This window comes from Calidris pugnax, unplaced genomic scaffold, assembly GCF_001431845.1.
Source record: "Calidris pugnax isolate Ruff unplaced genomic scaffold, ASM143184v1 scaffold188, whole genome shotgun sequence".
In the NCBI taxonomy this organism is placed as follows: domain Eukaryota; kingdom Metazoa; phylum Chordata; class Aves; order Charadriiformes; family Scolopacidae; genus Calidris; species Calidris pugnax.
In genome coordinates this window covers 10,895,013-10,919,899 of record NW_015091257.1, presented here as the reverse complement: position 1 = coordinate 10,919,899, position 24,887 = coordinate 10,895,013, and the positions used below count along the sequence as shown (strand labels likewise).

The following is a 24,887-nucleotide window of genomic DNA, read 5'->3' as shown; positions in this document are numbered from 1 at the left end:
AGACCAAAATGAGCCTAACAGCCCACATTTGGCAATAACAGCTACAGGAGTACCAGCAGAAGTCTCTTTGAGAAAGGGAGGGGGTCTTTATATTAAAATTCTTCCCCATTTTGATAAAGTTGGGGAGGGTCTGGTAGACAAACTGCTAATAAATGAGTCTAGTTCTCTGTGACCCTTTGTGAAGGAGTAATCAAAATCTGAAATAAAGAAAACCTATGCACATCATCTCCAGGTAAGGATAGTTGAGTGATGAAATCCTCACTTAACACCTTTAGATATGATGGAAAGCCTTGCCTGCAGTTCAGATGAAGTGGAACTCCATGATGTGAAGCTTCTGGTCCTTTGGCCAGCCCTTGTTTGGTCCTGTAGCCCAAACAGACACCGTCAAACCCAGAGAGAACACATCTAATGCTGCTTCTTGGAACGGTGGAGAAAATTTAAGGGTAATTCCCCAGTAGAAATTGCCTTGATGCTGCCATCAAGGAGAAAGCTCTCACACTTCAAGGAACAGCAGTGCTGACTTTAGGACTTTGTGCAGGATACGCTTGGTCACTTAGATTGAGAGGTCCTGCCTTCATCATCTCATGATGTAAAGTTTAGAGGAAAGTGCCTCCTTGAGCACAAGTCTTGGGACAATCATTTCTAGTTTCATCAGAATGAAAGCCCCCCACTGGTTTCGAGGATGGTGGCAAACATTCCAACTTGGCCAATATTAGTGTTTTGCAGCTTTGGCCTCCTGGATGAGAAGAGGCTTTTATAGCTTCTCAGGATGCTATGTAAGCTCCTGATGCCTTCCCATTCCACTTTAAAAAGTATGGCAAAGGGATCACAAAAGAGCATGCCTTATTCTGAGGCAGTAAAGGCATCTCTTTGGACGGTAACAAAATATAATTCAAATCTCACAGATGAGACAAGGTTACCTTGAAATAAGACACTGATGAAGATTAAATGATCAAAAAATAACTTGGTTGGCAGTTGAGAAAACATGAAGTAGCTCTAGGTAACCTATGTTAAATATAATGTGCTGAGAATAAGAAGAAGGTTGCAAGTGCAGGTACCATAAAAAGCAAATATCCCCCAAACATGAGCAATAAGGCCTACATAAACACAGTGCGATGGGACAAACACTTTAAAAAAATAATTTAGAAGTCTTTATTAGTAGAGCAGGAGACATAACACATTCCTTTTCACTCTTCCTTAACTTTGCAGGTTGAGAATAATTAATTACTTTTTCAGAATGACAAAATTAACTTTAAAATGCAACTAAATAGGGCCTATTGCATAAAAATGCACCATTAATACCACAGTCCTCTTTTCAGAATAGAAATGCATTTCAAAATCAATACTGAAAGGTTTACATTTACCACAGTACAACAGACCACTAGGTTAGTTTGCCGTGGGTTTTTTCTTACAAAGTCATAAATTTGCTCCCAGACTTTGTGAGCCTAAATTTGCTCACCCCAGAATCCATTGCTTCAAAGTCTCCAAAGAGAGTGTTGTTATTGGGTCTCATGAATTTTCACTCATAAGTGTCCCCCAAATTTCATCAGCAATGACTGGAAATTTCATATTTCACCTTGAGAACACTTACAGCAAAATGTAATTAATTTTTTTTTGTTTGTTTTTTCTTAAATGGTGAACCTTGAGAACACTTACAGCAAAATGTAATTAACTTTTTTTTTTTTTCCTTTTTCTTAAATGGTGAATGCCTCATGCTCTCCATCGCTTTAGCCAAATCTAGCTCTGGTTACACACAAGGGATTTTCTCAAGTAGCACAGTGGATTGCTTTGCTTGCCATCACTACATGTGTAGAACAGTTACTCCTGAGCTTGGAATGGCAAATTATAAAGGCTGGTTAATGTTACTGTCACATGTGCAGCAATCAGCTACTTGTGACATGAACAAAATTTTCACTTTATACCTGTTTAGTGCTCAGTGCAATGAGGATCTGGCTTTTAACACATGCTACTACAACGCTACAGTTATAACCTATAAAGCCCAATTAATCCCTGACAAAATAGTGCTAACTTTAACTGGATTTCAGTGCAGTCATAGGGTCTCTCCTAGATATAAACTGTGCAAGTGACAAAGTTACTCAGAGAGAGCGTATTTCACTCTCTGGTGGGCAGTGAGGACATCATGGAGCATTCTGGTACTTCTGGTGATCGTGAATTGATTGAGTTTCAATTAAATAGAAGGAAAATACATTTGGGTATGCAGCTTTGTTTCTTAATTTCAAAAAGGGCAAACTTTGCCAAATTTTATTTTCGAAAATAGCCTGAATGCTGGGACTTCAACATGAAGATGCCTGTCATTTTGTGAAGTTAAAAAATCACTAAAGATACAATATATATATAAAAATTTATAAGAGTATAGTATATTCCAGATGATGATACCTTACTTAGAATGTCTTTACTGACTTAGTGCAAAAAGCAGGTACATACTGATGACATTTAATGATGACTTGAAGTTGAGACATACAATTAATGCAGGAATCAATCAGGATGCCACATAGGAAGATTAGGAGACCTTAACGCTGAAGATTAACAGAAATAGGTTATAATTCAGTAGCAACTGATGTGCAAGGTCATATGCTTCAAAATTACTAAGTTACCTCTGTTATCATCCAGGGATCTCTTTAGCTCAACAGGAAAGCAGAATCATAGAAACACAGAAACACAGAATAGTTTAGGTTGGAAGGGACCTTTAAAGGCCTCTGCAATGAGCAGGAACATCTGCAACTAGATCAGGTTGCTCAGAGCCCCGTCCAACCTGACCTTGAATGTTTCCAGGGATGGGGCATTTACCACCTCTTTGGGCAACCTGTGCCAGTGTTCCACCACCCTCCTCGTAAAAAATTGCTTCCTTATATCTACCCTAATAGATATGAGAGATATAAAGAGATAGGTTGGACTTGATGATTCCAAGGGTCTTTTCCAACCTAAATGATTCTATGATTCTATGATCAAGGTCTCCCCGGAGCCTAGAAGGAAGATGAAAATACTTACTGACAAAGAAGGATTGTCAGACACCAACCTAACATCCCTGTAAATACATGTGATTCTAGGACACTGCAGACAGATTATTTCCAGCAGCTTTGCCATTGCACAGTCTTCTTAAGGCAGCATTTAAAAGCCTGCCTATAATTCTGTGTGGAAAGATTACGAAAAAGACATTCACATGGTACCTCATGGGGATATCTGAAATCCTGGGCGTAAGAGAAGCTGCCTTCCGAGAGGCAACTCAGAGAGCTTGGTTAGATGATCCTATTTATCAAAACTGAGACAGGAACATGGTGGTGATTTATGAAGTCACACCATTGAGCCCAGTGGAGGGTCACTATGCTGGTCAGGGGCTAGGGCTCACAATATACAAGGAAAAACTGAAGGAACTCGTTTTACTCAGCCTGGAGAAGAAAAGGCTCAGGGGAAACTTTACTGCAGCCTACAACTACCTTATGAAAGGATAACAGAGAAGACAGAGCCTGACTCTTCTAAATGATGCACAGTGATATGATGAAGGAGAGGAAAAAACACCACTAGTTAAACCTAAAAAATATTGCCACAAAAAAGGACTACAGTTAACTTTAGGGAACAAATGAGCAGGTTTACAATCAGAAAAGTTCTTAAACAGTAAGGACAACAAAAATCTACTTACCTTTGAAATAAAATTAGATCAATTTATGAAATGGAGTGGAATAAAAAGGGCTAGACTAACAACCCTGAAAGTGCCACATCCCTACAATCTATGTGGATGCTTCATTGTGACAATCCTAAATCTGTTCTTGAAACTTAGTATTTCCAAATAACTGATGACATTTTTACATAAACTCACAAAGCAGTGAAGGAATATGTACCAATACAATAATTCAGCTTTTCCCCCAGTGTGAAATACTCAAAAACCACAGAAAGAACTTCACTGGTACTTGCAGCAAATGAGCAGCACACACAGCCCCACTCCCAGGGCTGCCAGAATGTTAGCTCTGAGTGGGACCACCACATGGGACAGACTGTTATCACCGACCACCAATGTAATTCAGCCTTCAGCCTACCTCTGAGCTGCCCTCCAGAGTGTGTCCACGTGCTATTGGTCTGGGAAATCAGATTTTCCTCTTACAGACAACAGGTAAGCTTCTGGTATTATGTTTCTGAAGTTGTTTCTCTGCAGTCGCCGGAAAAAGCATGTCTGGGTTTCACAGTGAGGTGCATCATTCTATGCAAGAAAATATTTGCTTGACAAAAGCTTGATTTTGTTGGTTTAGTCTTTCTAGTTCAGCACATGCGCTTCAACTGAATGGGTAAGTCTTCAAAGACAGTGGTTATACTCTTTGCATGTGACACTACGAGAAACTAATGAAAATTACCTACACCAGGTTGGAGAATGGTTTTCTGAACTTTCCACAAGGGCTGCTGCTGCTTGGTGACTGGAAAGTTTAACAGATGCTCTTGTGAAAACCTATTTGCCAGGTGAAACTGAGAGCTTTTGCTTTGCCTGTCTCTCAAACACAAGACTAACAAAATATTTTCCAGAAAGGTTCAGATGGGAGAGATTATTCACAAATTGCCTTTGTCATCACTCAGAGAAGAACTGTCTCTAGCTGGAAATATTTCAGAGATATTTATTGTATTCTGAAAACTTAATTTTATTTCTAACTTATTTACAGTTAAACATTCAGAATCATAAAATATGAAGTATAAAATATTTAACAAAATAGATGCAGTTCATGTTGTTCCGATGCACCATAGATATATGATGAAACAGTAAACAGCACAGGAATTTCCTGACAGTCCCCTCTCTCAGATCACCTTAGAACTTAAGGCTGAGATGGATGTTAAATTGACTTCAGTAAGGGCAAGGAACTTACAACAAAGGACTAGACTACTTCAGTTTGAGCAGGTAACTTGGAACAGTCTGAATTGATGGGAAGGGGAGGAAGACCAACAAACACATCAACCCAAAAGGCTAACCTAGTTAATAACATGAATTCCCTTCCACTATTTATAAGGCTGTCTCTGAAAAAGCAAGCCTTTCTGCATCTGCAGCATGGAGAAAAGCATTTCAAGACCAAAATGAGCCTAACAGCCCACATTCGGCAATAACAGCTACAGGAGTAGCAGCAGAAGTCTCTTTGAGAAAGGGAGGGGGTCTTTATATTAAAATTCTTCCCCATTTTGATAAAGTTGGGGAGGGTATGGTAGACAAACTGCTAATAAATGAGTCTAGTTCTCCGTGACCCTTTGTGAAGGAGTAATCAAAATCTGAAATAAAGAAAACCTATGCACATCATCTCCAGGTAAGGATAGTTGAGTGATGAAATCCTCACTTAACACCTTTAGATATGATGGAAAGCCTTGCCTGCAGTTCAGATGAAGTGGAACTCCATGATGTGAAGCTTCTGGTCCTTTGGCCAGTCCTTGTTTGGTCCTGTTGCCCAAACGGACACCGTCAAACCCAGAGAGTACACATCTAATGCTGCTTCTTGGAACGGTGGAGAAAATTTAAGGGTAATTCCCCAGTAGAAATTGCCTTGATGCTGCCATCAAGGAGAAAGCTCTCACACTTCAAGGAACAGCAGTGCTGACTTTAGGACTTTGTGCAGTAAACGCTTGGTCACTTAGATTGAGAGGTCCCGCCTTCATCATCTCATGATGTAAAGTTTAGGGGAAAGTGCCTCCTTGAGCACAAGTCTTGGGACAATCATTTCTAGTTTCATCAGAATGAAAGCCCCCCACTGGTTTCGAGGATGGTGGCAAACATTCCAACTTGGCCAATATTAGTGTTTTGCAGCTTTGGCCTCCTGGATGAGAAGAGGCTTTTATAGCTTCTCAGGATGCTATGTAAGCTCCTGATGCCTTCCCATTCCACTTTAAAAAGTATGGCAAAGGGATCACAAAAGAGCATGCCTTATTCTGAGGCAGTAAAGGCATCTCTTTGGACGGTAACAAAATATAATTCAAATCTCACAGATGAGACAAGGTTACCTTGAAATAAGACACTGATGAAGATTAAATGATCAAAAAATAACTTGGTTGGCAGTTGAGAAAACATGAAGTAGCTCTAGGTAACCTATGTTAAATATAATGTGCTGAGAATAAGAAGAAGGTTGCAAGTGCAGGTACCATAAAAAGCAAATATCCCCCAAACATGAGCAGTAAGGCCCACATAAACACAGTGCGATGGGACAATCGGATTAAAAAAATAATTAGAATTAAAAAAATAATTTAGAAGTCTTTATAAGTAGAGCAGGAGACATAACACATTCCTTTTCACTCTTCCTTAACTTTGCAGGTTGAGAATAATTAATTACTTTTTCAGAATGACAAAATTAACTTTAAAATGCAACTAAATAGGGCCTATTGCATAAAAATGCACCATTAATACCACAGTCCTCTTTTCAGAATAGAAATGCATTTAAAAATCAATACTGAAAGGTTTACATTTACCACAGTACAACAGACTGCTAGGTTAGTTTGCCGTGGGTTTTTTCTTACAAAGTCATAAATTTGCTCCCAGACTTTGTGAGCCTAAATTTGCTCACCCCAGAATCCATTGCTTCAAAGTCTCATTGAGTCTCTCATATTGAGTCTCATGAATTTTCATGAGACCCCCAAATTTCATCAGCAATGACCGGAAATTTCATATTTCACCTTGAGAACACTTACAGCAAAATGTAATTAATTTTTTTTTGTTTGTTTTTTCTTAAATGGTGAACGCCTCATGCTCTCCATCGCTTTAGCCAAATCTAGCTCTGGTTACACACAAGGGATTTTCTCAAGTAGCACAGTGGATTGCTTTGCTTGCCATCACTACATGTGTAGAACAGTTACTCCTGAGCTTGGAATGGCAAATTATAAAGGCTGGTTAATATTACTGCCACATGCGCAGCAATCAGCTACTTGTGACATGAACAAAATTTTCACTTTATACCTGTTTAGTGCTCAGTGCAATGAGGATCTGGCTTTTAACACATGCTACTACAACGCTACAGTTATAACCTATAAAGCCCAATTAATCCCTGACAAAATAGTGCTAACTTTAACTGGATTTCAGTGCAGTCATAGGGTGTCTCTTAGATATAAACTGTGCAAGTGACAAAGTTAATCAGAAGTTCATTTCTCAGCTTCAAATAATGTGCTAGAGTAAGAGAGCGTATTTCACTCTCTGGTGGGCAGTGAGGACATCATGGAGCATTCTGGTACTTCTGGTGATCGTGAATTGATTGAGTTTCAATTAAATAGAAGGAAAATACATTTGGGTATGCAGCTTTGTTTCTTAATTTCAAAAAGGGCAAACTTTGCCAAATTTTATTTTCGAAAATAGCCTGAATGCTGGGACTTCAACATGAAGATGCCTGTCATTTTGTGAAGTTAAAAAATCACTAAAGATACAATATATATATAAAAATTTATAAGAGTATAGTATATTCCAGATGATGATACCTTACTTAGAATGTCTTTACTGACTTAGTGCAAAAAGCAGGTACATACTGATGACATTTAATGATGACTTGAAGTTGAGACATACAATTAATGCAGGAATCAATCAGGATGCCACATAGGAAGATTAGGAGACCTTAACGCTGAAGATTAACAGAAATAGGTTATAATTCAGTAGCAACTGATGTGCAAGGTCATATGCTTCAAAATTACTAAGTTACCTCTGTTATCATCCAGGGATCTCTTTAGCTCAACAGGAAAGCAGAATCATAGAAACACAGAAACACAGAATAGTTTAGGTTGGAAGGGACCTTTAAAGGCCTCTGCAATGAGCAGAAACATCTGCAACTAGATCAGGTTGCTCAGAGCCCCGTCCAACCTGACCTTGAATGTTTCCAGGGATGGGGCATTTACCACCTCTTTGGGCAACCTGTGCCAGTGTTCCACCACCCTCCTCGTAAAAAATTGCTTCCTTATATCTACCCTAATAGATATGAGAGATATAAAGAGATAGGTTGGACTTGATGATTCCAAGGGTCTTTTCCAACCTAAATGATTCTATGATTCTATGATCAAGGTCTCCCCGGAGCCTAGAAGGAAGATGAAAATACTTACTGACAAAGAAGGATTGTCAGACACCAACCTAACATCCCTGTAAATACATGTGATTCTAGGACACTGCAGACAGATTATTTCCAGCAGCTTTGCCATTGCACAGTCTTCTTAAGGCAGCATTTAAAAGCCTGCCTATAATTCTGTGTGGAAAGATTACGAAAAAGACATTCACATGGTACCTCATGGGGATATCTGAAATCCTGGGCGTAAGAGAAGCTGCCTTCCGAGAGGCAACTCAGAGAGCTTGGTTAGATGATCCTATTTATCAAAACTGAGACAGGAACATGGTGGTGATTTATGAAGTCACACCATTGAGCCCAGTGGAGGGTCACTATGCTGGTCAGGGGCTAGGGCTCACAATATACAAGGAAAAACTGAAGGAACTCGTTTTACTCAGCCTGGAGAAGAAAAGGCTCAGGGGAAACTTTACTGCAGCCTACAACTACCTTATGAAAGGATAACAGAGAAGACAGAGCCTGACTCTTCTAAATGATGCACAGTGATATGATGAAGGAGAGGAAAAAACACCACTAGTTAAACCTAAAAAATATTGCCACAAAAAAGGACTACAGTTAACTTTAGGGAACAAATGAGCAGGTTTACAATCAGAAAAGTTCTTAAACAGTAAGGACAACAAAAATCTACTTACCTTTGAAATAAAATTAGATCAATTTATGAAATGGAGTGGAATAAAAAGGGCTAGACTAACAACCCTGAAAGTGCCACATCCCTACAATCTATGTGGATGCTTCATTGTGACAATCCTAAATCTGTTCTTGAAACTTAGTATTTCCAAATAACTGATGACATTTTTACATAAACTCACAAAGCAGTGAAGGAATATGTACCAATACAATAATTCAGCTTTTCCCCCAGTGTGAAATACTCAAAAACCACAGAAAGAACTTCACTGGTACTTGCAGCAAATGAGCAGCACACACAGCCCCACTCCCAGGGCTGCCAGAATGTTAGCTCTGAGTGGGACCACCACATGGGACAGACTGTTATCACCGACCACCAATGTAATTCAGCCTTCAGCCTACCTCTGAGCTGCCCTCCAGAGTGTGTCCACGTGCTATTGGTCTGGGAAATCAGATTTTCCTCTTACAGACAACAGGTAAGCTTCTGGTATTATGTTTCTGAAGTTGTTTCTCTGCAGTCGCCGGAAAAAGCATGTCTGGGTTTCACAGTGAGGTGCATCATTCTATGCAAGAAAATATTTGCTTGACAAAAGCTTGATTTTGTTGGTTTAGTCTTTCTAGTTCAGCACATGTGCTTCAACTGAATGGGTAAGTCTTCAAAGACAGTGGTTATACTCTTTGCATGTGACACTACGAGAAACTAATGAAAATTACCTACACCAGGTTGGAGAATGGTTTTCTGAACTTTCCACAAGGGCTGCTGCTGCTTGGTGACTGGAAAGTTTAACAGATGCTCTTGTGAAAACCTATTTGCCAGGTGAAACTGAGAGCTTTTGCTTTGCCTGTCTCTCAAACACAAGACTAACAAAATATTTTCCAGAAAGGTTCAGATGGGAGAGATTATTCACAAATTGCCTTTGTCATCACTCAGAGAAGAACTGTCTCTAGCTGGAAATATTTCAGAGATATTTATTGTATTCTGAAAACTTAATTTTATTTCTAACTTATTTACAGTTAAACATTCAGAATCATAAAATATGAAGTATAAAATATTTAACAAAATAGATGCAGTTCATGTTGTTCCGATGCACCATAGATATATGATGAAACAGTAAACAGCACAGGAATTTCCTGACAGTCCCCTCTCTCATTTACCAGGGAAAGGAGTGCGTAGACCTGCCTTATACATTCTGGTCAGATTAGTATGACATGAACCTTTCATGTCAGAGAGACTACCACCACCAGTCTGGTTTCTGTGTCCTCAGCCTTCCACAGTTACCTTCACTATCTGAAATGCCAACACTAATGTTCAATGCATCAGATACTCTCTTTAGTTGGTATTTTCAATACTTTTTTTTTTTCTTTTAATACAGAATTTCCTAGAAAAGAAGAATCAGGTAATTCAGACCATATGAACAAAAGAGTCATTTATTATATATATATTCTCTAGTAAGTTATAATAGTCTCTTGGATTTTAAATGTCTTTTTGCTATTTTCAATGCTTAAAAATTATAATTTTAAAACATTAAATATTGTGTTATATACATTATGATTTAATTTCTCGTTTCTAAACATGGAGCATTCTCCAAGTGAAAACTTGGATGAAACAAAAAACAACTTCATTGACAGAACAGGCTCTAAAAGTTCACTTCATACAACCAGAGATTTGACTATATGAAAAATAGCCAAACATCAATTTGCTCCTCTATGGGATTTTTTCTGTTTGTTTTTCTGGTCTTGGGGAGAGAGTTTTTTTGGCTTTTGTTTTTGTACAAACGGAAGGACAGATCTGGTCATTACTTTTGTCAGTGTTCAGTACTTTAACTTTTTTTTTTTTTAATCTCATACCTATTTTATATAAAATAACAAAATATACAGAGAAAGCTGAGTTTGTTACATTAGTTCATACACATACAGTAAATAAAAGTTTTTTATGTATGGCTTTGCAAAGGTAGATTATGAAGTGACTTTCGTATTTTATTTGTTTAAAAGCATTTTAAGAGAACGTGTTAGTGTGCTTACAATAGCGGCCATGGTAGTCGAATGTCGAGCCAAGAGTTTAACGCTAGGATCACTGGAGGTCTTGCCTGATACTGCTTCTGCAGCCTTCAGAAGACAAATGTAGTTTATTACAACCTCGTCTATCTTAGCTATAATTTCCTGCTGCTGTGTTTCAGAGTTCATGACTTTAACTAAACGCATGCAGGCTTCTGTTAAGCAACAGAGTACTTGAAAGCTGGAAGTCATAGCTAAAAGCATTTCCTCAGGGCTTTTATCAGCCATGGCCATTTTCCTGCAGGCACTTCCCAACTGTCTCGATTCCATAGATAACAGTTGTTTGTACTTAGAAAGCTTAAGGTCATATGTTTCTGGATGTAAATCTTCTCTCTTGCCCATACTTGCTCGGACCAGTGAGAGTAGCTCATTGGCATCCTTTTGTGCTGCAATAAATCCATCAGGCATTGCATACGTCTTCTCTTTCATCGCGTTTATGCGCGTGATTCGTGCATCAAAGGCCACATCATTGAGATTCACATCGGTTTGGCCACCTTGGATGTCAGCACTGCTCTTCTCATGCATGTTGACCGCCTCATCGTGTGGGGGCTCAGCAGCTTTCGGGGACTCCAAGACTTTCTGCTCCTTTTCGCTGGAAAACGACTCACCGACTGGTTCTGCGAGCTCACACGGGATCTGAGGTTCAAAGAGACATGAGAGCTGATGGCTGTCTCCGTCATCTTCATCATCATTGTCATCGTTCCCTCTGCTTAAGAAACAATAGCTAAAGGGGCCACGACACCTCCAGGCGCTGGTGTCCAGCTTCCTCAAAGGCAACGTCCGACACTGCTTGGAGTCCTTCTGACTGGAGCCTGTTCCCGAACACCTCTTACTGTCCTTCCTATCAGTGCTGACGTACACACAACTCTGGGAATAACTCTTTGACAGCTTTTTTCCCAGGGGGAGTTCCACCCTTCTCTCCGGTTTGGGTTCGTCCCTTCGGGTGATGTCCAGGCATTTCAAGCTGGCTGCGGCTGCCTTCTTTTCAAACAGCACCTCAATGCCTGCAGATCCTCCAATGATGCTGCTGCTGCGTCTCAGCACTTTCCTGTTGTGCGGCATCCTGAGGCTTCCTCCTATCATGTCATATGGCCGTAAACTAACTGTTGCCCCACAAGCCTGATTTACTTTGGGAATGTCACAAGAGTCTTGATTTTGACTTGGCACCTTTGATTCTGATAGCATGGATGATAGCATGATGGAGTCAGCTAGAGGCTGTCTAGGAAAAGCTGTAGGCATGCCTCCTTGTCTTCCCTTTTCAGGCTCTGTGAAAGCTACACTAGGGGTAGTAGAAGAGCAGACAGAATAATTAAGTATCACCCTGAAAATATTCAGAGACTGAATTTTTAAATATCTTTAACAGTCAGGACAAATGAATTCTGGGTATTTCCCAGTGGTCTCCATTCCTCAAAATATTTCACAAAAAATGCATTTCTAGTTTTTCAGGCCTTTTGTATTTCATTAAGCTATCTCTTAAAATTTATCAACAAATTATGACTTAGAAATAGTTCCACTAACTATAAAAGTGTTCATTCCACTACAGAAGACTACTGTAAAAAAAAAGGGAAAAGAAAATAATCTATAAAACATCCGAAATCTTCCCAAATATGGCTTAACTATACCTGAGAGGGTATGGAATAATGCATTTGTGGTAGTTTTGGTTTGGTTATGTGGTTTTTTTGGCAGAGAAATAACATTTCTCATTCTAGCTCCCGGTCTGTTCCACTTTAGGATTTTCATGCATGCACACACTACTGCTACGTGTGGGTTGCACCCAGGAAGAGGGAAATATTTAAAACCCTACTGAAAGACTTTCCAATGCTATCTCTGAAAAACTGCATTTTTTTAATAACAGTAAATTTGAACTTGAAAATGCGATAATGGTTCTGTATGTAAATTATTCTTTAAGGAAACACCTACTCTCAGATCGTGAAGTAAATACATGCTTAATAGGATAGTGACATTTTCTCATCCTTACATGTAGAGCTTTTTATTCATACTGGCATGGTTTTGAAAATCTGCTAAAATAGCATTTAGGATAAACAATAAATGAATCACAGTTTTTTCTCTCCTACATTAATATACCTTGTGAAGTCATTTTATAATCTAACAAGTATCCCGGAACTCAAGTAACTATGGCTTTTCATGAGGCTTCCAAAGAGTGGAAGAGAGGCCTCTCCATCAGTGTCCCCCCAAATATTTTCAACTGTACTGAGAAGTTTTTTAAAAAATTGCACTTTGTAAGCAGCTCGTAAGAACATCTCAACACATACAACCAAAATGAACAGATACACCGAAGGTCTAATCCCACTGCCTGCTACAGCTTGATGATGTAGCTTCAGGTAAAGATAATGTAAATACCACAGCTAGTCCTCAACCTTTACACATAGCTTAAAAAAACCCCCAAATGTAAGAAACGCTTTATTACTGCTGTACCTGTAGTTTCTTTTATCTTGGGGATCCGATGACATCCTTCTCTCAAAGTGCCGAACAGCGGCTCAGCATTAATTGCTGAATGCACGACAGGCACCGTCATTCTGTGACACACGGCTTCAGGCTGCTGGTGCAGGTCCTTGTATGTCGTTCCATGGTTTGGAAGAATGGCAGCTCTTTCATCTGCTGGAATATAGGCAATGCCCTTCATGGATGGGTCAGAGATAATGTGCTTAACATCAGAGGTACAAAGAGGAGATTCAACAGGGGTAGCGCACGTGCTACTGCCTGTGCTGCATCCTGCATCCACTGAAGAGCACTGAGAGCTTTGCAGCGAGAAATGGCCTTCACTTTGCAGAGATGACATGCGCTTAGCCAAGTGATACTCACAAAGTCTAGCCACGCTCTGCTCAGCTTCTGGAAGCTTCGAAGGATGGTCATCTGCAGATAAATCGGTATCTTCTGCGTCGTTTAGGTCTTTGGCTGAAGACACAGGAGTCATATCTGACAGAAAGTTTTCCCCTTGGCTAAGCCCCGAGGTATCATCCCGATCCACCTCAGGATCCACTTCATCCTTACAGTCAGTTTCTGTTTTACCAATGACAGGACCTCTTGGAAAAGTCTTCCCGTTCACTGTTTCTGGGCTTGGCTTATCTGCTGCCCCATCATCAGCAGCATACCATCTTTGGCGAAAGGCAGTTCTCTCCACATTAAAAGTGCTTAGGCGTTGACTGTCTCTTGCTGAAAGAGTTCCAAATTTAGCTTTTAGATCTTCATCCGTCTCTGCTTTTTTAGTTCCCTGTTGCTTTTTCACAGTAGCATTGCCATCAGAGGGTGCTTTTACTTCGCTGTCTGTCATCTTATTTTTCCTTTTACTAGTGCAAGAATATACCAAGGATCCCATGTGCAATTTGCTAAAATAATCAGTGACAGATTTTGTTTCCATGGTCTCTGGCTCCATTTCCATGTTATCTGAATGAAGAATCTGCTTTGAAGGCACAACTTTTGACTGTAGCTCTGCAGCCTGACGACCAGCCAAAGGCTGCGAGGGCTTCACGCCTGGCCCTCCAGCCTGATTCTTTGTGATGGGAAACTCAGTCTGCTCTTCCACAAGGGGTTGGTAGCCTTCACTTGTGGTCAAAAACATACGTGCAGTGTTTTCTGACTGTTTCTGTGCCGCGGCTAGTTCAGAGCTTTCAGTCATTTCAGAGGAATTTGTTTCATTGCCAGAATCTGAAGATGACTCAGGGCTATATGCTCGCAGGATAGCTACACCTGCAAGCCACAAAAAATAAGAGTCAATTAAATGACAGCAGCTGAAGCACCTGGATAAGTGACAAGCAAAGGGGGTGTGTTAGAGACAAAAATATGCTTTGTAAGAATACTCTGACTTTATTGCACAGTTCCCGGGACAGGTAGTTTAGTAACATAATGGTAGTTCCATTAAATAATATGGAATATGATGTATGCAAAATGATGGCAAAAAAAAGAAAAAAAGGAAAACCAAAAAAAAAGACCAACCCTCATGAAATGGAGTAACTTCCAAAGCTAAAATGGATGAGATGGAATGATTTTCAATGAATAAATGTAACTATGGTGAAAGAACCTGAATTGTCATTCGTCTGCTGTTCCTCTGAAGCAGCCAACGCTTCTAGTGCTTGAAGTGTAGAGACTACAGCATCATCTAGCCCCTTCTCACACTTCCCCTCTGTGTTAGTAGGGACAGCATCGATAAGCGACACTGGAATGTCATCATTGCCTAGATTACTGGCTTGCTCCTTGTTGTCTCTAGGCTGCGTTGCTTGGTTCTGAGAGTCTTCCTCATCTGAACTGTCCCTGAATCCAGGTGGAGGAGCAGCAATGGCCATGTTTAAGGTATGCAATAGGAAATCATCTTCATTATCGTCACCTTCTGGAGGTGGAAGTGAAGTCAAATCAATAATGTCATCACTAGAACCAGAAAGGCTGAGAAGAGCAGGCCTATTGATTTCTCCTACCATAATGTCTTCTTCACAGCTTACTTCATCTTCATCTTCGGCATCGTCTGTGTTTTCTGCATAACAAATATCATGCAGCAAAGGCTCTTCTATCCCTTCGGCAGCTCCAAATATTTTACCATCGTTTATAGTTGCGTAAACAGAATTTGTAGCAAACTGAATGCTTTCAGCATCTGGTGACAACTCCAGACCTTTAATGTCATTGGCATTACTAATATAAATGGCTCTTTGTTTTTCTAGTACTTCTGGACTTTCATCCAAAAGCCTTTCATAGCCAAGAGTCTGAGGACTGATACCATCCAAGTTGTGATCTCCAAATATAAAGGAAACTTTTGCTCCCCTGGGGGACTCCTGTGCTTTCTTGCTAGATTCCAAACCTGAGAGTGACAGCAGTGAAGGCTGATTAAAATTTCTGCTTTCTTCTGCTTCAGTGGGATCACTTTGTTTGGCCAGATGCTGATCAAATCCACCCGAATTATAAGTATTTTCTATGTACAGATGTCTGTGTTCTTTTGGACATAACAGACTTTCAGAAACATCTATAGTCTTCTGTTTTGGATCAGCAAAGGACATTTGAGTCTCTTGATCTCCTTCAGCCAGGAAAGTGGTAGTTTTTGGTATACAGTTCCACTCTGAAGCAAGGAGATTATGCTTCCCTCTATTTTCAATTCCTATAGGATGGTGAAATAAAATCAATGCTGTGAAATCAAAGAGCAAAGTCGTGTAATTTTTAAACAATAACTTGTTAATGCTGAGCAATAAACACTCTAAATAGGACAGCTGGGCCATCAAACATTTCAGAAAAGTACTTTTAAACTCACCTCTTCTCTAAGTTAAATACCTGTTGAATTAATGACCTAAAATTTAACTGGTACTTTTGTACTTTAGTACAAAACTAAAGCTCAGCTAGGTACAAATGCTATTCCAGGAACAGTAACACAAACCCAAATCCCCAGCTGGTTTCTCCAACACCATATGTATTCTTACAAAAGATATACGCATATAGAATAATAACACTCACAGGGAACATGCATCTGTTTCACTACAGTATGAAAGACATGCATCACCTGTTTTATTTTACCATTAAGATGCTATCATAGGCTGAATATTAGAACATTATAAAGCTGAACTGATATACTGTGGTGCTAGGTCTGAGCCAGCAATCAGATCTCTTTTGGCATAGCCTTGTATTTATCTGGAGGTGCACTGGCTTAAGCTGGCTTCTGCTTTATACATTGGCCTGTCATTAACATACTGTGCAATTAATACCTGTTTCTCGGCTCCCTGTATTTTTCTTGTTGGCCATGTTAAATATTGAGCGCCTTGAGTCAACCAGCAGTCTATAGTATCCAGCTGTTAGGCAAGCAAGATTCATTGCATCTGATGACTCCATCAGTAGAGTAATGGGCTAAGAAGAATAGAACCAAGTCTTGGTTAAGGCTGTTCCTCCTCAACCTGTTTACCTGCTGACAATACTACTACATGGAAGCAAAAGGAATTACAATCACAAACACCACATTCAAAAATACACACGAGAACTTATTTTCCTCATTAAGAATATCAAACAGTGTCACAAATTCAGAAAAGACTGAAGTTGCAGTAAGGTAGAAGTCCAACCGGACATTTTAAAAGCTGATTTTGCTCTCTTTCTGGATGAAGTTAACCATTTTAAGACTCTTGCTCCATACTTTTTCTTGCATAGATACATTATTCCATAAAAATCCCAGGTTGCTGAAAAAGGTGCTGTGCAGTACTGTTTATCTGCTGAACAGTTTTGTGGCAGCTAAACTTTTACTGCCTGCTTGGGCCAAGTTTGAGAAGACATTTAAAAGAACCAAAACCAAAATAAAAATCCAAACTGTTTATTCATTAAGAAAATACTGGCATGAAAATGCTGTGTTCACCAACCTGCACATTTTTCCTAAATTCCTGTCAAAGAGCATCTTGATTAATTTAGAATCATAGAATCATAGAATGGTTCAGGTTGGAAGGGACCTTAAAGATCATCGAGTTCCAACCCCCCTGCCAGGGAGGGGAGGAACACCTCCTACTAGACCAGATTGCTCAATTTACAGCAATGTTTTTTTCAGTACTTTAAATATAGGGAAACAGTTGCAGGTCAATAAACCTATAGCATTCAAAGCAAAAGCTTAGTAAAATATTCCTTGTCTATGGGTTTTTTTGTGTATAGGTGGCTAAGCAAAAAGAACTGTTAGGCTTTATTTATACCATCAGGTATAATGAGAACTCTTCCTTCAATCTCTGGTTATCCTGACTAATGGTCTAGACAATCTATGAAGCCTTTCACTTCAAAAGCAAATAGAAAACACACCAGGAAGAACCAGGACAATATAATACATGAAACTCCACTCATTGCCACTAGATGCCACAGATGCAAAGTGTGAACTGGGATTCAAGAGAAATTAAATGCCTATAGGTAGATGAAAAGCATCCATGAGTTTATTACATAGGGCAAAGTACTGAGCTGGAATTATAAGGGCTAAGAAAAAATCCTTGCCTTTTTACAGTTTATTTATTTCACTGGTAATTGCTGCACAGTTACTTGCCGTGAACTGTGCAGATAGAACACTGGATGGATTAAATGGGACACAGGTCTGATGCAGCTGGCAATTCTCTTAAGAGTGATAATATTTTCTGTTACGCTAGGAGGAGTTTCTCGGGGCTCAAGAAACTTCAAAAGAAGGCCAATTTCATCCCCACCTTTTCACACCACAGAAATCAAGGAAGATAACACCAAAGTGTTTTGCCTGGGGTCAGCCAAGATAAAAATGAGAATAGAATACAAGTGCTGCAAAGCACCAGTCTGCTGCACATAGCCCCCCTCAAGGTTTGCTCTACATGCACTCTGACCAAAAAAAAAAAGCTAAAAACGCACCCTTAGAACATTATTGTCATGAAAATATTCAGAACAGTACAGTTTGATCAAATAGCCAAATATTATATCAACATAAGTCAACAGCAAACTTACTTTCACATCTAAGACATGCAGTTCAACTCTAACACTGCTTTCGTCTTCTGTAAACATCTCAATCCTGTTCACGTGGCTGAAGTCTGCCAGGAGAGCCACCAGGTTTGTTTTGGTGTTTATCACATGACTGATTCCGTACCGTGGCCCTACTAACAAAGTCACTTCTGAACGCTTTTCTCCCTGCTTTAGCAGAAAAAGAAATAAAGTAAAAATAAATAAAAAAAACATCGTAGTGACAGAAATCGCCACTGCCTTCTTTCACTTCCATGGAGCTACATTTGCATGGCGCTTCTACATTAAAGATTGTTATGTTTTTCTAAGAAAATACAATACAGAAGAGCATACTTGATTCATAATTAAGAACTAAAAGTAAAAGAATCTGCTCCTGGATATTCACTGTACTATAGTTTTTAAATGGATAATAAGAGGGAAAGACAGATAGATGGATGAATCTGCTTCTGTTAAAAGAAAATTTTTGTCATCAAGAGCTTTTCAGACTAATAGTACTAGTATTCTACAGTTAATTGGATGGTGTTATTTGCCAAAAGGGTGCTAACCTATCTCCAAATCCCCAGCAAAAATTCAAATTATACTGAGAATGTTATTTTCAAAAGTAGAAGAAAGTCATTTGTTTCAATTTAACAATTATTTTTTAAGTGTATGAATAAAACCTAAACTTCTGAAGAAAATTATATGGTCCAGCTTTTGCAAAAAGATGTTTGGATAAAAACTCAAGAGAAGAGAGACTATTTCAAGAGAAATATTACCACTAGTGTTGCCTTGAAAACACGTCCTCCATATAATCGTAGATCACTGAGGAACTTCAGATAATGCACCTTGGCTTGCAGAGCAGACAGCTGAGGAAGGAGAAGAAGGGGTAAGAGGTAGTGGTGGAAATCATCACATTACCAAAATTTAGAAAGAAAATGTATTTGTGCAGTCTAAGGAGAATGGACTGTGATAACAGCTCTTCAGAGCCTGAAATTAAATCATTAGATGCTTGGGTTTCAGATGAGAAACAGTTTCATTCTTAAAATTAAGATCTTGCTCGTTTAGTTAAAATGCTCTCAGGACTTGGGTAGGGGCAGATTAGAGCACTGCAAGAACATCGTAACTGCTCCAATGAAGGGAAAACGTTAAACCACTCAGATTAAACATCTGTTCATTGAGGGATTTCAAGGGTAGACAGCAGCTTTCCATTCATAATCACCATCAGTTCTTAAACATTTATGTACCTATACAGAGAAAGAGAACAAAGAATTTGCTTTTGTCAGCTCTGAGTATTACATTTTGCTAGGTACTTGTGGCATATGGCAAATTATTCCACCTCATTACAGTAATTCCTACTTTTTAAAATTAAACTCTTCCACTATATTTAGTAGGGAATAAATCTGAAAGCTAAATACAGTACACCAATACATATGACCATATCATGCAATGCATGTCATAATTTATCTCCTATTTTCTCCTCCAAGCATAAACTACCTACTTAAAAAGAGACAACTTGGAAATATTTTATAAGACTGAATGGAAACAAGCAACAGTTCATTTCACCCAAATAGTGTGGACCCAAACCTTATACCTCCCTGGTGTAAATCCTTATATCTGAACTTTTAAAAGATAAGATAAAACAAGCTCATCTCATTTGCCATGCTCATTTCAGCCACTAGATTTCTGATTCAAAATCTCATTTGATCTTGAGCAGCATTTTAAGAGCCTCCATCCTAAGGTTTTTCTAGACACCAAGGAGGAAATGAATCTGTAGCAGACCAACTAGTGGGAATGCTTTCCCCTTCCCTTCACTAGGTACTCAGTTGGTGGAGAAATGTACAGGGGCTGTAAAAAACAGGAGACACCCGAGAATGATAGACTTCCCTTCACATGGAGGGAGAGAAGACCCTAGAAGGAAATCAGTTCCTGCGTTAGTACCTACAGATGAGACAGAAGGTGATGATGAGCTCAGACACTTTGTTTCTGAGACCTAACTGCTAAAAAAGCAGGTGGATACAAAACATATTTCCAAAAATCAAATTAGAAAAGAATGAAGCAAAACCAACCGAGTCTGCTTGCTGCAGGAAGGGATTGTTGCAACCTCTCTTCTAACCAGGAACTGATATTGTATGGCACTGTCATCACCTGCAATGCCTGCAGCAGTGATGGCTCCCAGAACAAACCCAAACTTACACTACCAGGATAAACAATAAGTAATCGGCATTATTCAGCTTTAGCCTCAGCAGTACAGGAGACATGCAGGGCTTCCATCAAAGAGGTGGCCTTTCTCACTGAACGTTCCAGGTCAAACACATACACCTACGTTCACAGCCATGATGTGAACTGAAACCTCGAAACAGGATTTCTGCTCATCACAAGGAATCTGAGCTCAGGCACCAGCTGTTTTGGGGCTCTTTTGTTCAGAAACAAAGTGTCATGGAGCAGGATCAACTCATTTTTTATCTCAACGAGTCACTCTTAGGTTCTTTTCATAGTCCATGGAGAGGAACAGGCATTTCTAGGACATAAGTCATCTGACCTATTTTTGGTTCCTAATGTGGGATGGGATGAATCGCTGCCTAGAAGTGCCTATTTCTCTCCATTGACTACAAAGAGAGACTAGATGACTTGCATAAAGAAACCTTATTATGGTGTCTAAAACCAGCCTCAGCTGTATGCATGTAACAAAGGCGCTTCTCAGAGACATTGTCTTCTACATGTTTTTTCCAGCTGAAGTGAAAGCTTAGTGCTAAGCAAAGCATCTTAGAACAGCAAGGAGGGCCATTTACTGTAAGGGACATTATCTGTCCAGTTAGATCATGGCCAGAGAAAAGTCTCTATCTACAGCACAACGGAAAACAATCCTGAAAAACAGCATTTATGTCAGGTCCATAGGTTAATGTGGTTCAGATGAGAGCATCAGAGAGAGAACAATAACTTTCCTAACAAGTCTGCCATTAACAGGAAGCAATAAATGAGTTAAAAATATATATCTTTATCATAAATGAAGTATTAATAACCAGTTTTCTGGCACTCTCAAGATAAGAAGATAGTTTAGTTGGGGTATAATTAATAATTTTTAATTGTTCGTGGCTATGTTGTACTGAGTACCACAAGTTGTATCTCTGAAAATATAATGGCTAGGTGTTTCTCCAAATGATAAATTTTAAATGTTTCCCATGCACGCCACCCTTTCCGTTCTTTAAAACATATTTTCCATTAAGATGCAAATGTAGTACCTTTTTACCCGGAGGAACTAGGTTTTGATTTGCTTTGACAAGGTGTGAAAGTGCTTTCTTTATGTTCTTTTCTTTCATGCTTTGCAGCACAGCAGATGGAAGAAAAGTCTCTAATCCCCATTCTTTTCTGCAATAAAAGGCATATATTTAATTTCACATTCCTGTGATGATTATTTATCTAAAGACCGGTGACTATGATGCCAGGGGAATGAACATCTGAAAACAGGCGAGTTGATCAAGTCCAGAGTTTTGCAATAAAACATTATTTTCTATATTGAAACTATATATTACTTATGAAAAAAATGTTTTAAAATCATATATAATCTCTCTTCTCTCCCTTCCATCATGCCATTGAGAAAAGAAGTTCTAGGTTTTTATGTTTAAAGTCTATGCTGTATCGTTAAACACCACTTAATTACATAGGCAAATACCATTCTAGAATTAAAATCACAAGAGTTAACAACATAATACCAGATTTAACTTTATTTTCTAGGCTTTTTTTTTGAACGTGCAAACCAGCCAACCATTGACTTTGTCACTTATATTTTATGGGGCCTTTTTCCCCCTCAAAAACAACGTCCCCCTCCTTTTACCAGATTTTCTTTCTGCTTGAAGTATCCCTTTTGATAGAAGACTGACTCTTCACTTGTAAAGAATTATTTCTGCTGATTCATTAATAAGATACAATATAACATGATCATCAGTAAGGTGGATAAAGTCTACAGGATTGAGTGTGCAACAGTTATTATTTCCATTCTGCAAGTAAACTAAGCAACGACTTGGGTTTGGGTTTTGCTGTGTTTTTTCTGTTTTGGTTTGGTTTTTTTTAGATCCAAGCAGATGTACACATAGTTGCATTTTGGAAATTTTCTTTTTGTCTGCAGTTACATATGCATGTTGTCTAACATAAAACAGGTGTTTACTGGGACACTTCTCTATCTAAGAAAGCTTATAAGTAGAATCTAAGAGCCTACAGTCTTCAGAACCAGGAAACCATCTGAATCTTACTATTCAGACCATATAAACCTAGGTCTTACCGTTAAATCATTGAAAGCAAATGAGTTAATCTTATTTACATTTATAGGCTACTTCATGTGCCAAAAGGTAAATGGACTAAAAGGTCCACACGTACAACTTTTAACACACTGAATCAATTTCAGCAACAATGAATGTATGTAAAATTGGTGCACGCATTACCCATACTAAAGAGACAACTTTAAAGAATCTACGAGTTAGTCCTAATGTTTCACTTTTAAAGAATACACTGCATTCTCAACTTACTCTATATATTTGAGGGAGATTTTCTGAGTTTGCTTGGTGGTCACAGTTGCAATATACATTTGTAATGCAGCCAACCGCAGGGCAATGTCGTATTTCAGTTCTGGTCCAAATCTTTCCTGAACCACATCGTTACAGCTCTGCCAAAGAACCAGTAGAGGGAGCATTAAGTTCAAAAATCTTGCACTAAAAATAAATTATATTCTTTTTTTTTTTTTTTAAATTAACATTGCATAAAGAGTAATCCTGAACTCAGAACCACGACCATGCTGAAGGTAGGATTGTTGCTTTTAGAGGTGTCAGATATTCACCAGAGTATGGGCACTTCTTCAGAACACAAGGACTTCTGCCAAAGAGCAGAACGCATGAGCATTTTGATCTAAGCTCTTTTCATCCTTCCTCGGGAGAACAGTAATCCTCTTTCACAAAGAGTGCTGGATAGTACCAGTGTATCTGGACTCACAATAGCAGGTGAGACACCCAGGAGAACCACATTGCTTGTACATCAGTTTTCTCATCCATTTTACTGGAAGTTCCTTTTCAGACATCATTTCTGTCTGGTATTACAGTACCAGAAATAAGTATTAGCAATTACTTCAGCTTCACTCTTTTCTAAAGCCAAATATATTTTGGAAAGATATCAAAGCATTACTATTTGGAGAGACTTATGAAGGAAGAGGACTTTGTAGATGATAAAGATTTGCGCATTCCCCAAGTGCATTCATTTGCTTTATGCTGCAGAAATAAAAACCAGGATTTACTGCAGCAACACTTCTCTATGTGAAGATATAAATATATATATAATAAATGTGTTATATAAATCTATATATACAGAGTGCACCTATCTTTGTGTTTTCCTTTACGCTAACAATGGCCATGCTTTCACTTACCTGTACATAGAGATATTCAAAAGCAACTGGATCTCTTCTTAAAAGATCAATGGGATCCTTTGGGACAAAGCTAATCCTGAAAAGACATCTCATCTTATGCGAACTTGGCCTCTGGGTCACCTAGGACAGTGCAATAAATATATTAGAGCTTGGCAACTCTGGTCATGCAACGCAGTCTGTTGTCTTGGGCACTGTGACACTGCTCCAGAGCCACGTGGTAGCAAGAAAAATAATTCTATCCAACAAAGAGCTTTGCCACGGGCTCCTTATTAAGTTCTTCACATAAGAACATCATCTATATAATCTTTTGGGAAGACTTTTGGACTCATATAGGCATGACTGCCCAATACAACTCAACTTCAAAGAAACAGAATTCACTCATTCAAAACCAGAGTGAAAGGAGAAAGAAAACAGACCTTAATGAAAACCACCCAAGTGAAATAAAAACTGAGATGTACTACAGCAGGATCAAAATATTCAAAAATGAGAAGGGCTAGAAGGTTTTCAGGGAGGGGTCACATTTTATTTTTCAGACTGAGAATAGAGATGAAGTATACCTTAGCAGCTATTATTCTCACTTTCTCTTCCTTGTTTTAATCCACTAGACAATTTGTAAGAAATTAGGTATTTTGAATTTTCCTGGGTTGTTCTGGATTAAGAAACCTACCCTTTGACTTCCAGCCAAGACAAATCTCTCCCAATACATTAAAAACTAAAAAGACCACTTTGCTTGTTGGTCAGCAAAACTTTGTTAAGCATGTAACACTGTAATCTGGGTATATTCATGGGGGATCACCACATAGCTAATGAATAATTGGATGAAAGGGTAACAATCCAATAACACCATTGTAAGTCATGGTCAGCAGCAACATTACAATGGTAAATTAAAGTACTGCTGATTTTACAGGAACTTCAAAGAAGAAACCCTCAGAATTAATGTACTTTATGTAGTTTATTTAATTAGGCTAATGCAGTTAGAGACTTAGTGTACTTTATAATCAACATCTTTAATTGATAAAACTATACTTTTAAAAATTTCCAATGAAGTCCCTGTCTTGCCCTAATAAATTTCAAAATGTATGTTTATCTCTAATTGTCTCTGACCTCATTCCTAAGAATCTAGGCATACTCTGTATTTATAAATAAAAGCTCTGGATGGGATTTCCGAAAGCTCAATATGTTGGTTTATTCTGATCCTTCTGATTTCAATGGGAATTTTACCAATTACTTCAAAGACAGACAGCTAGGCTAGGAGAGCCAGTACTGAGTATTTCTGGATATTGTGCATTCATTTGGTAACTTATGCCCACAAGAAAAGAATG

At 38.8% G+C, this 24,887-nt stretch overlaps 1 protein-coding gene across 2 annotated transcripts in view; it reads right to left on the bottom strand.

Annotated features, from left to right (window-relative positions):
* Positions 1-9,661: 9,661 nt before the first annotated feature.
* FRMPD4 (FERM and PDZ domain containing 4) overlaps positions 9,662-24,887 on the bottom strand; it is a 319,824-nt gene continuing 304,598 nt past the window's right edge. The window contains exons 9-17 of one of the 2 annotated variants that reach the window (XM_014960410.1): positions 23,566-23,685; positions 22,679-22,815; positions 21,398-21,524; positions 18,935-19,024; positions 18,168-18,350; positions 16,448-16,586; positions 14,788-15,849; positions 13,185-14,456; positions 9,662-12,022 (exon numbers count right to left, since the gene is read on the bottom strand). In XM_014960410.1, coding sequence (XP_014815896.1) covers positions 10,671-12,022; positions 13,185-14,456; positions 14,788-15,849; positions 16,448-16,586; positions 18,168-18,350; positions 18,935-19,024; positions 21,398-21,524; positions 22,679-22,815; positions 23,566-23,685 — 4,482 coding nt within the window. In that variant the 3' untranslated portion in view covers positions 9,662-10,670. Of the gene's footprint in view, positions 12,028-13,184; positions 14,457-14,787; positions 15,850-16,447; positions 16,587-18,167; positions 18,351-18,934; positions 19,025-21,397; positions 21,525-22,678; positions 22,816-23,565; positions 23,686-24,887 lie in introns of both variants that reach the window. The other variant, XM_014960411.1, reaches the window with a different exon arrangement.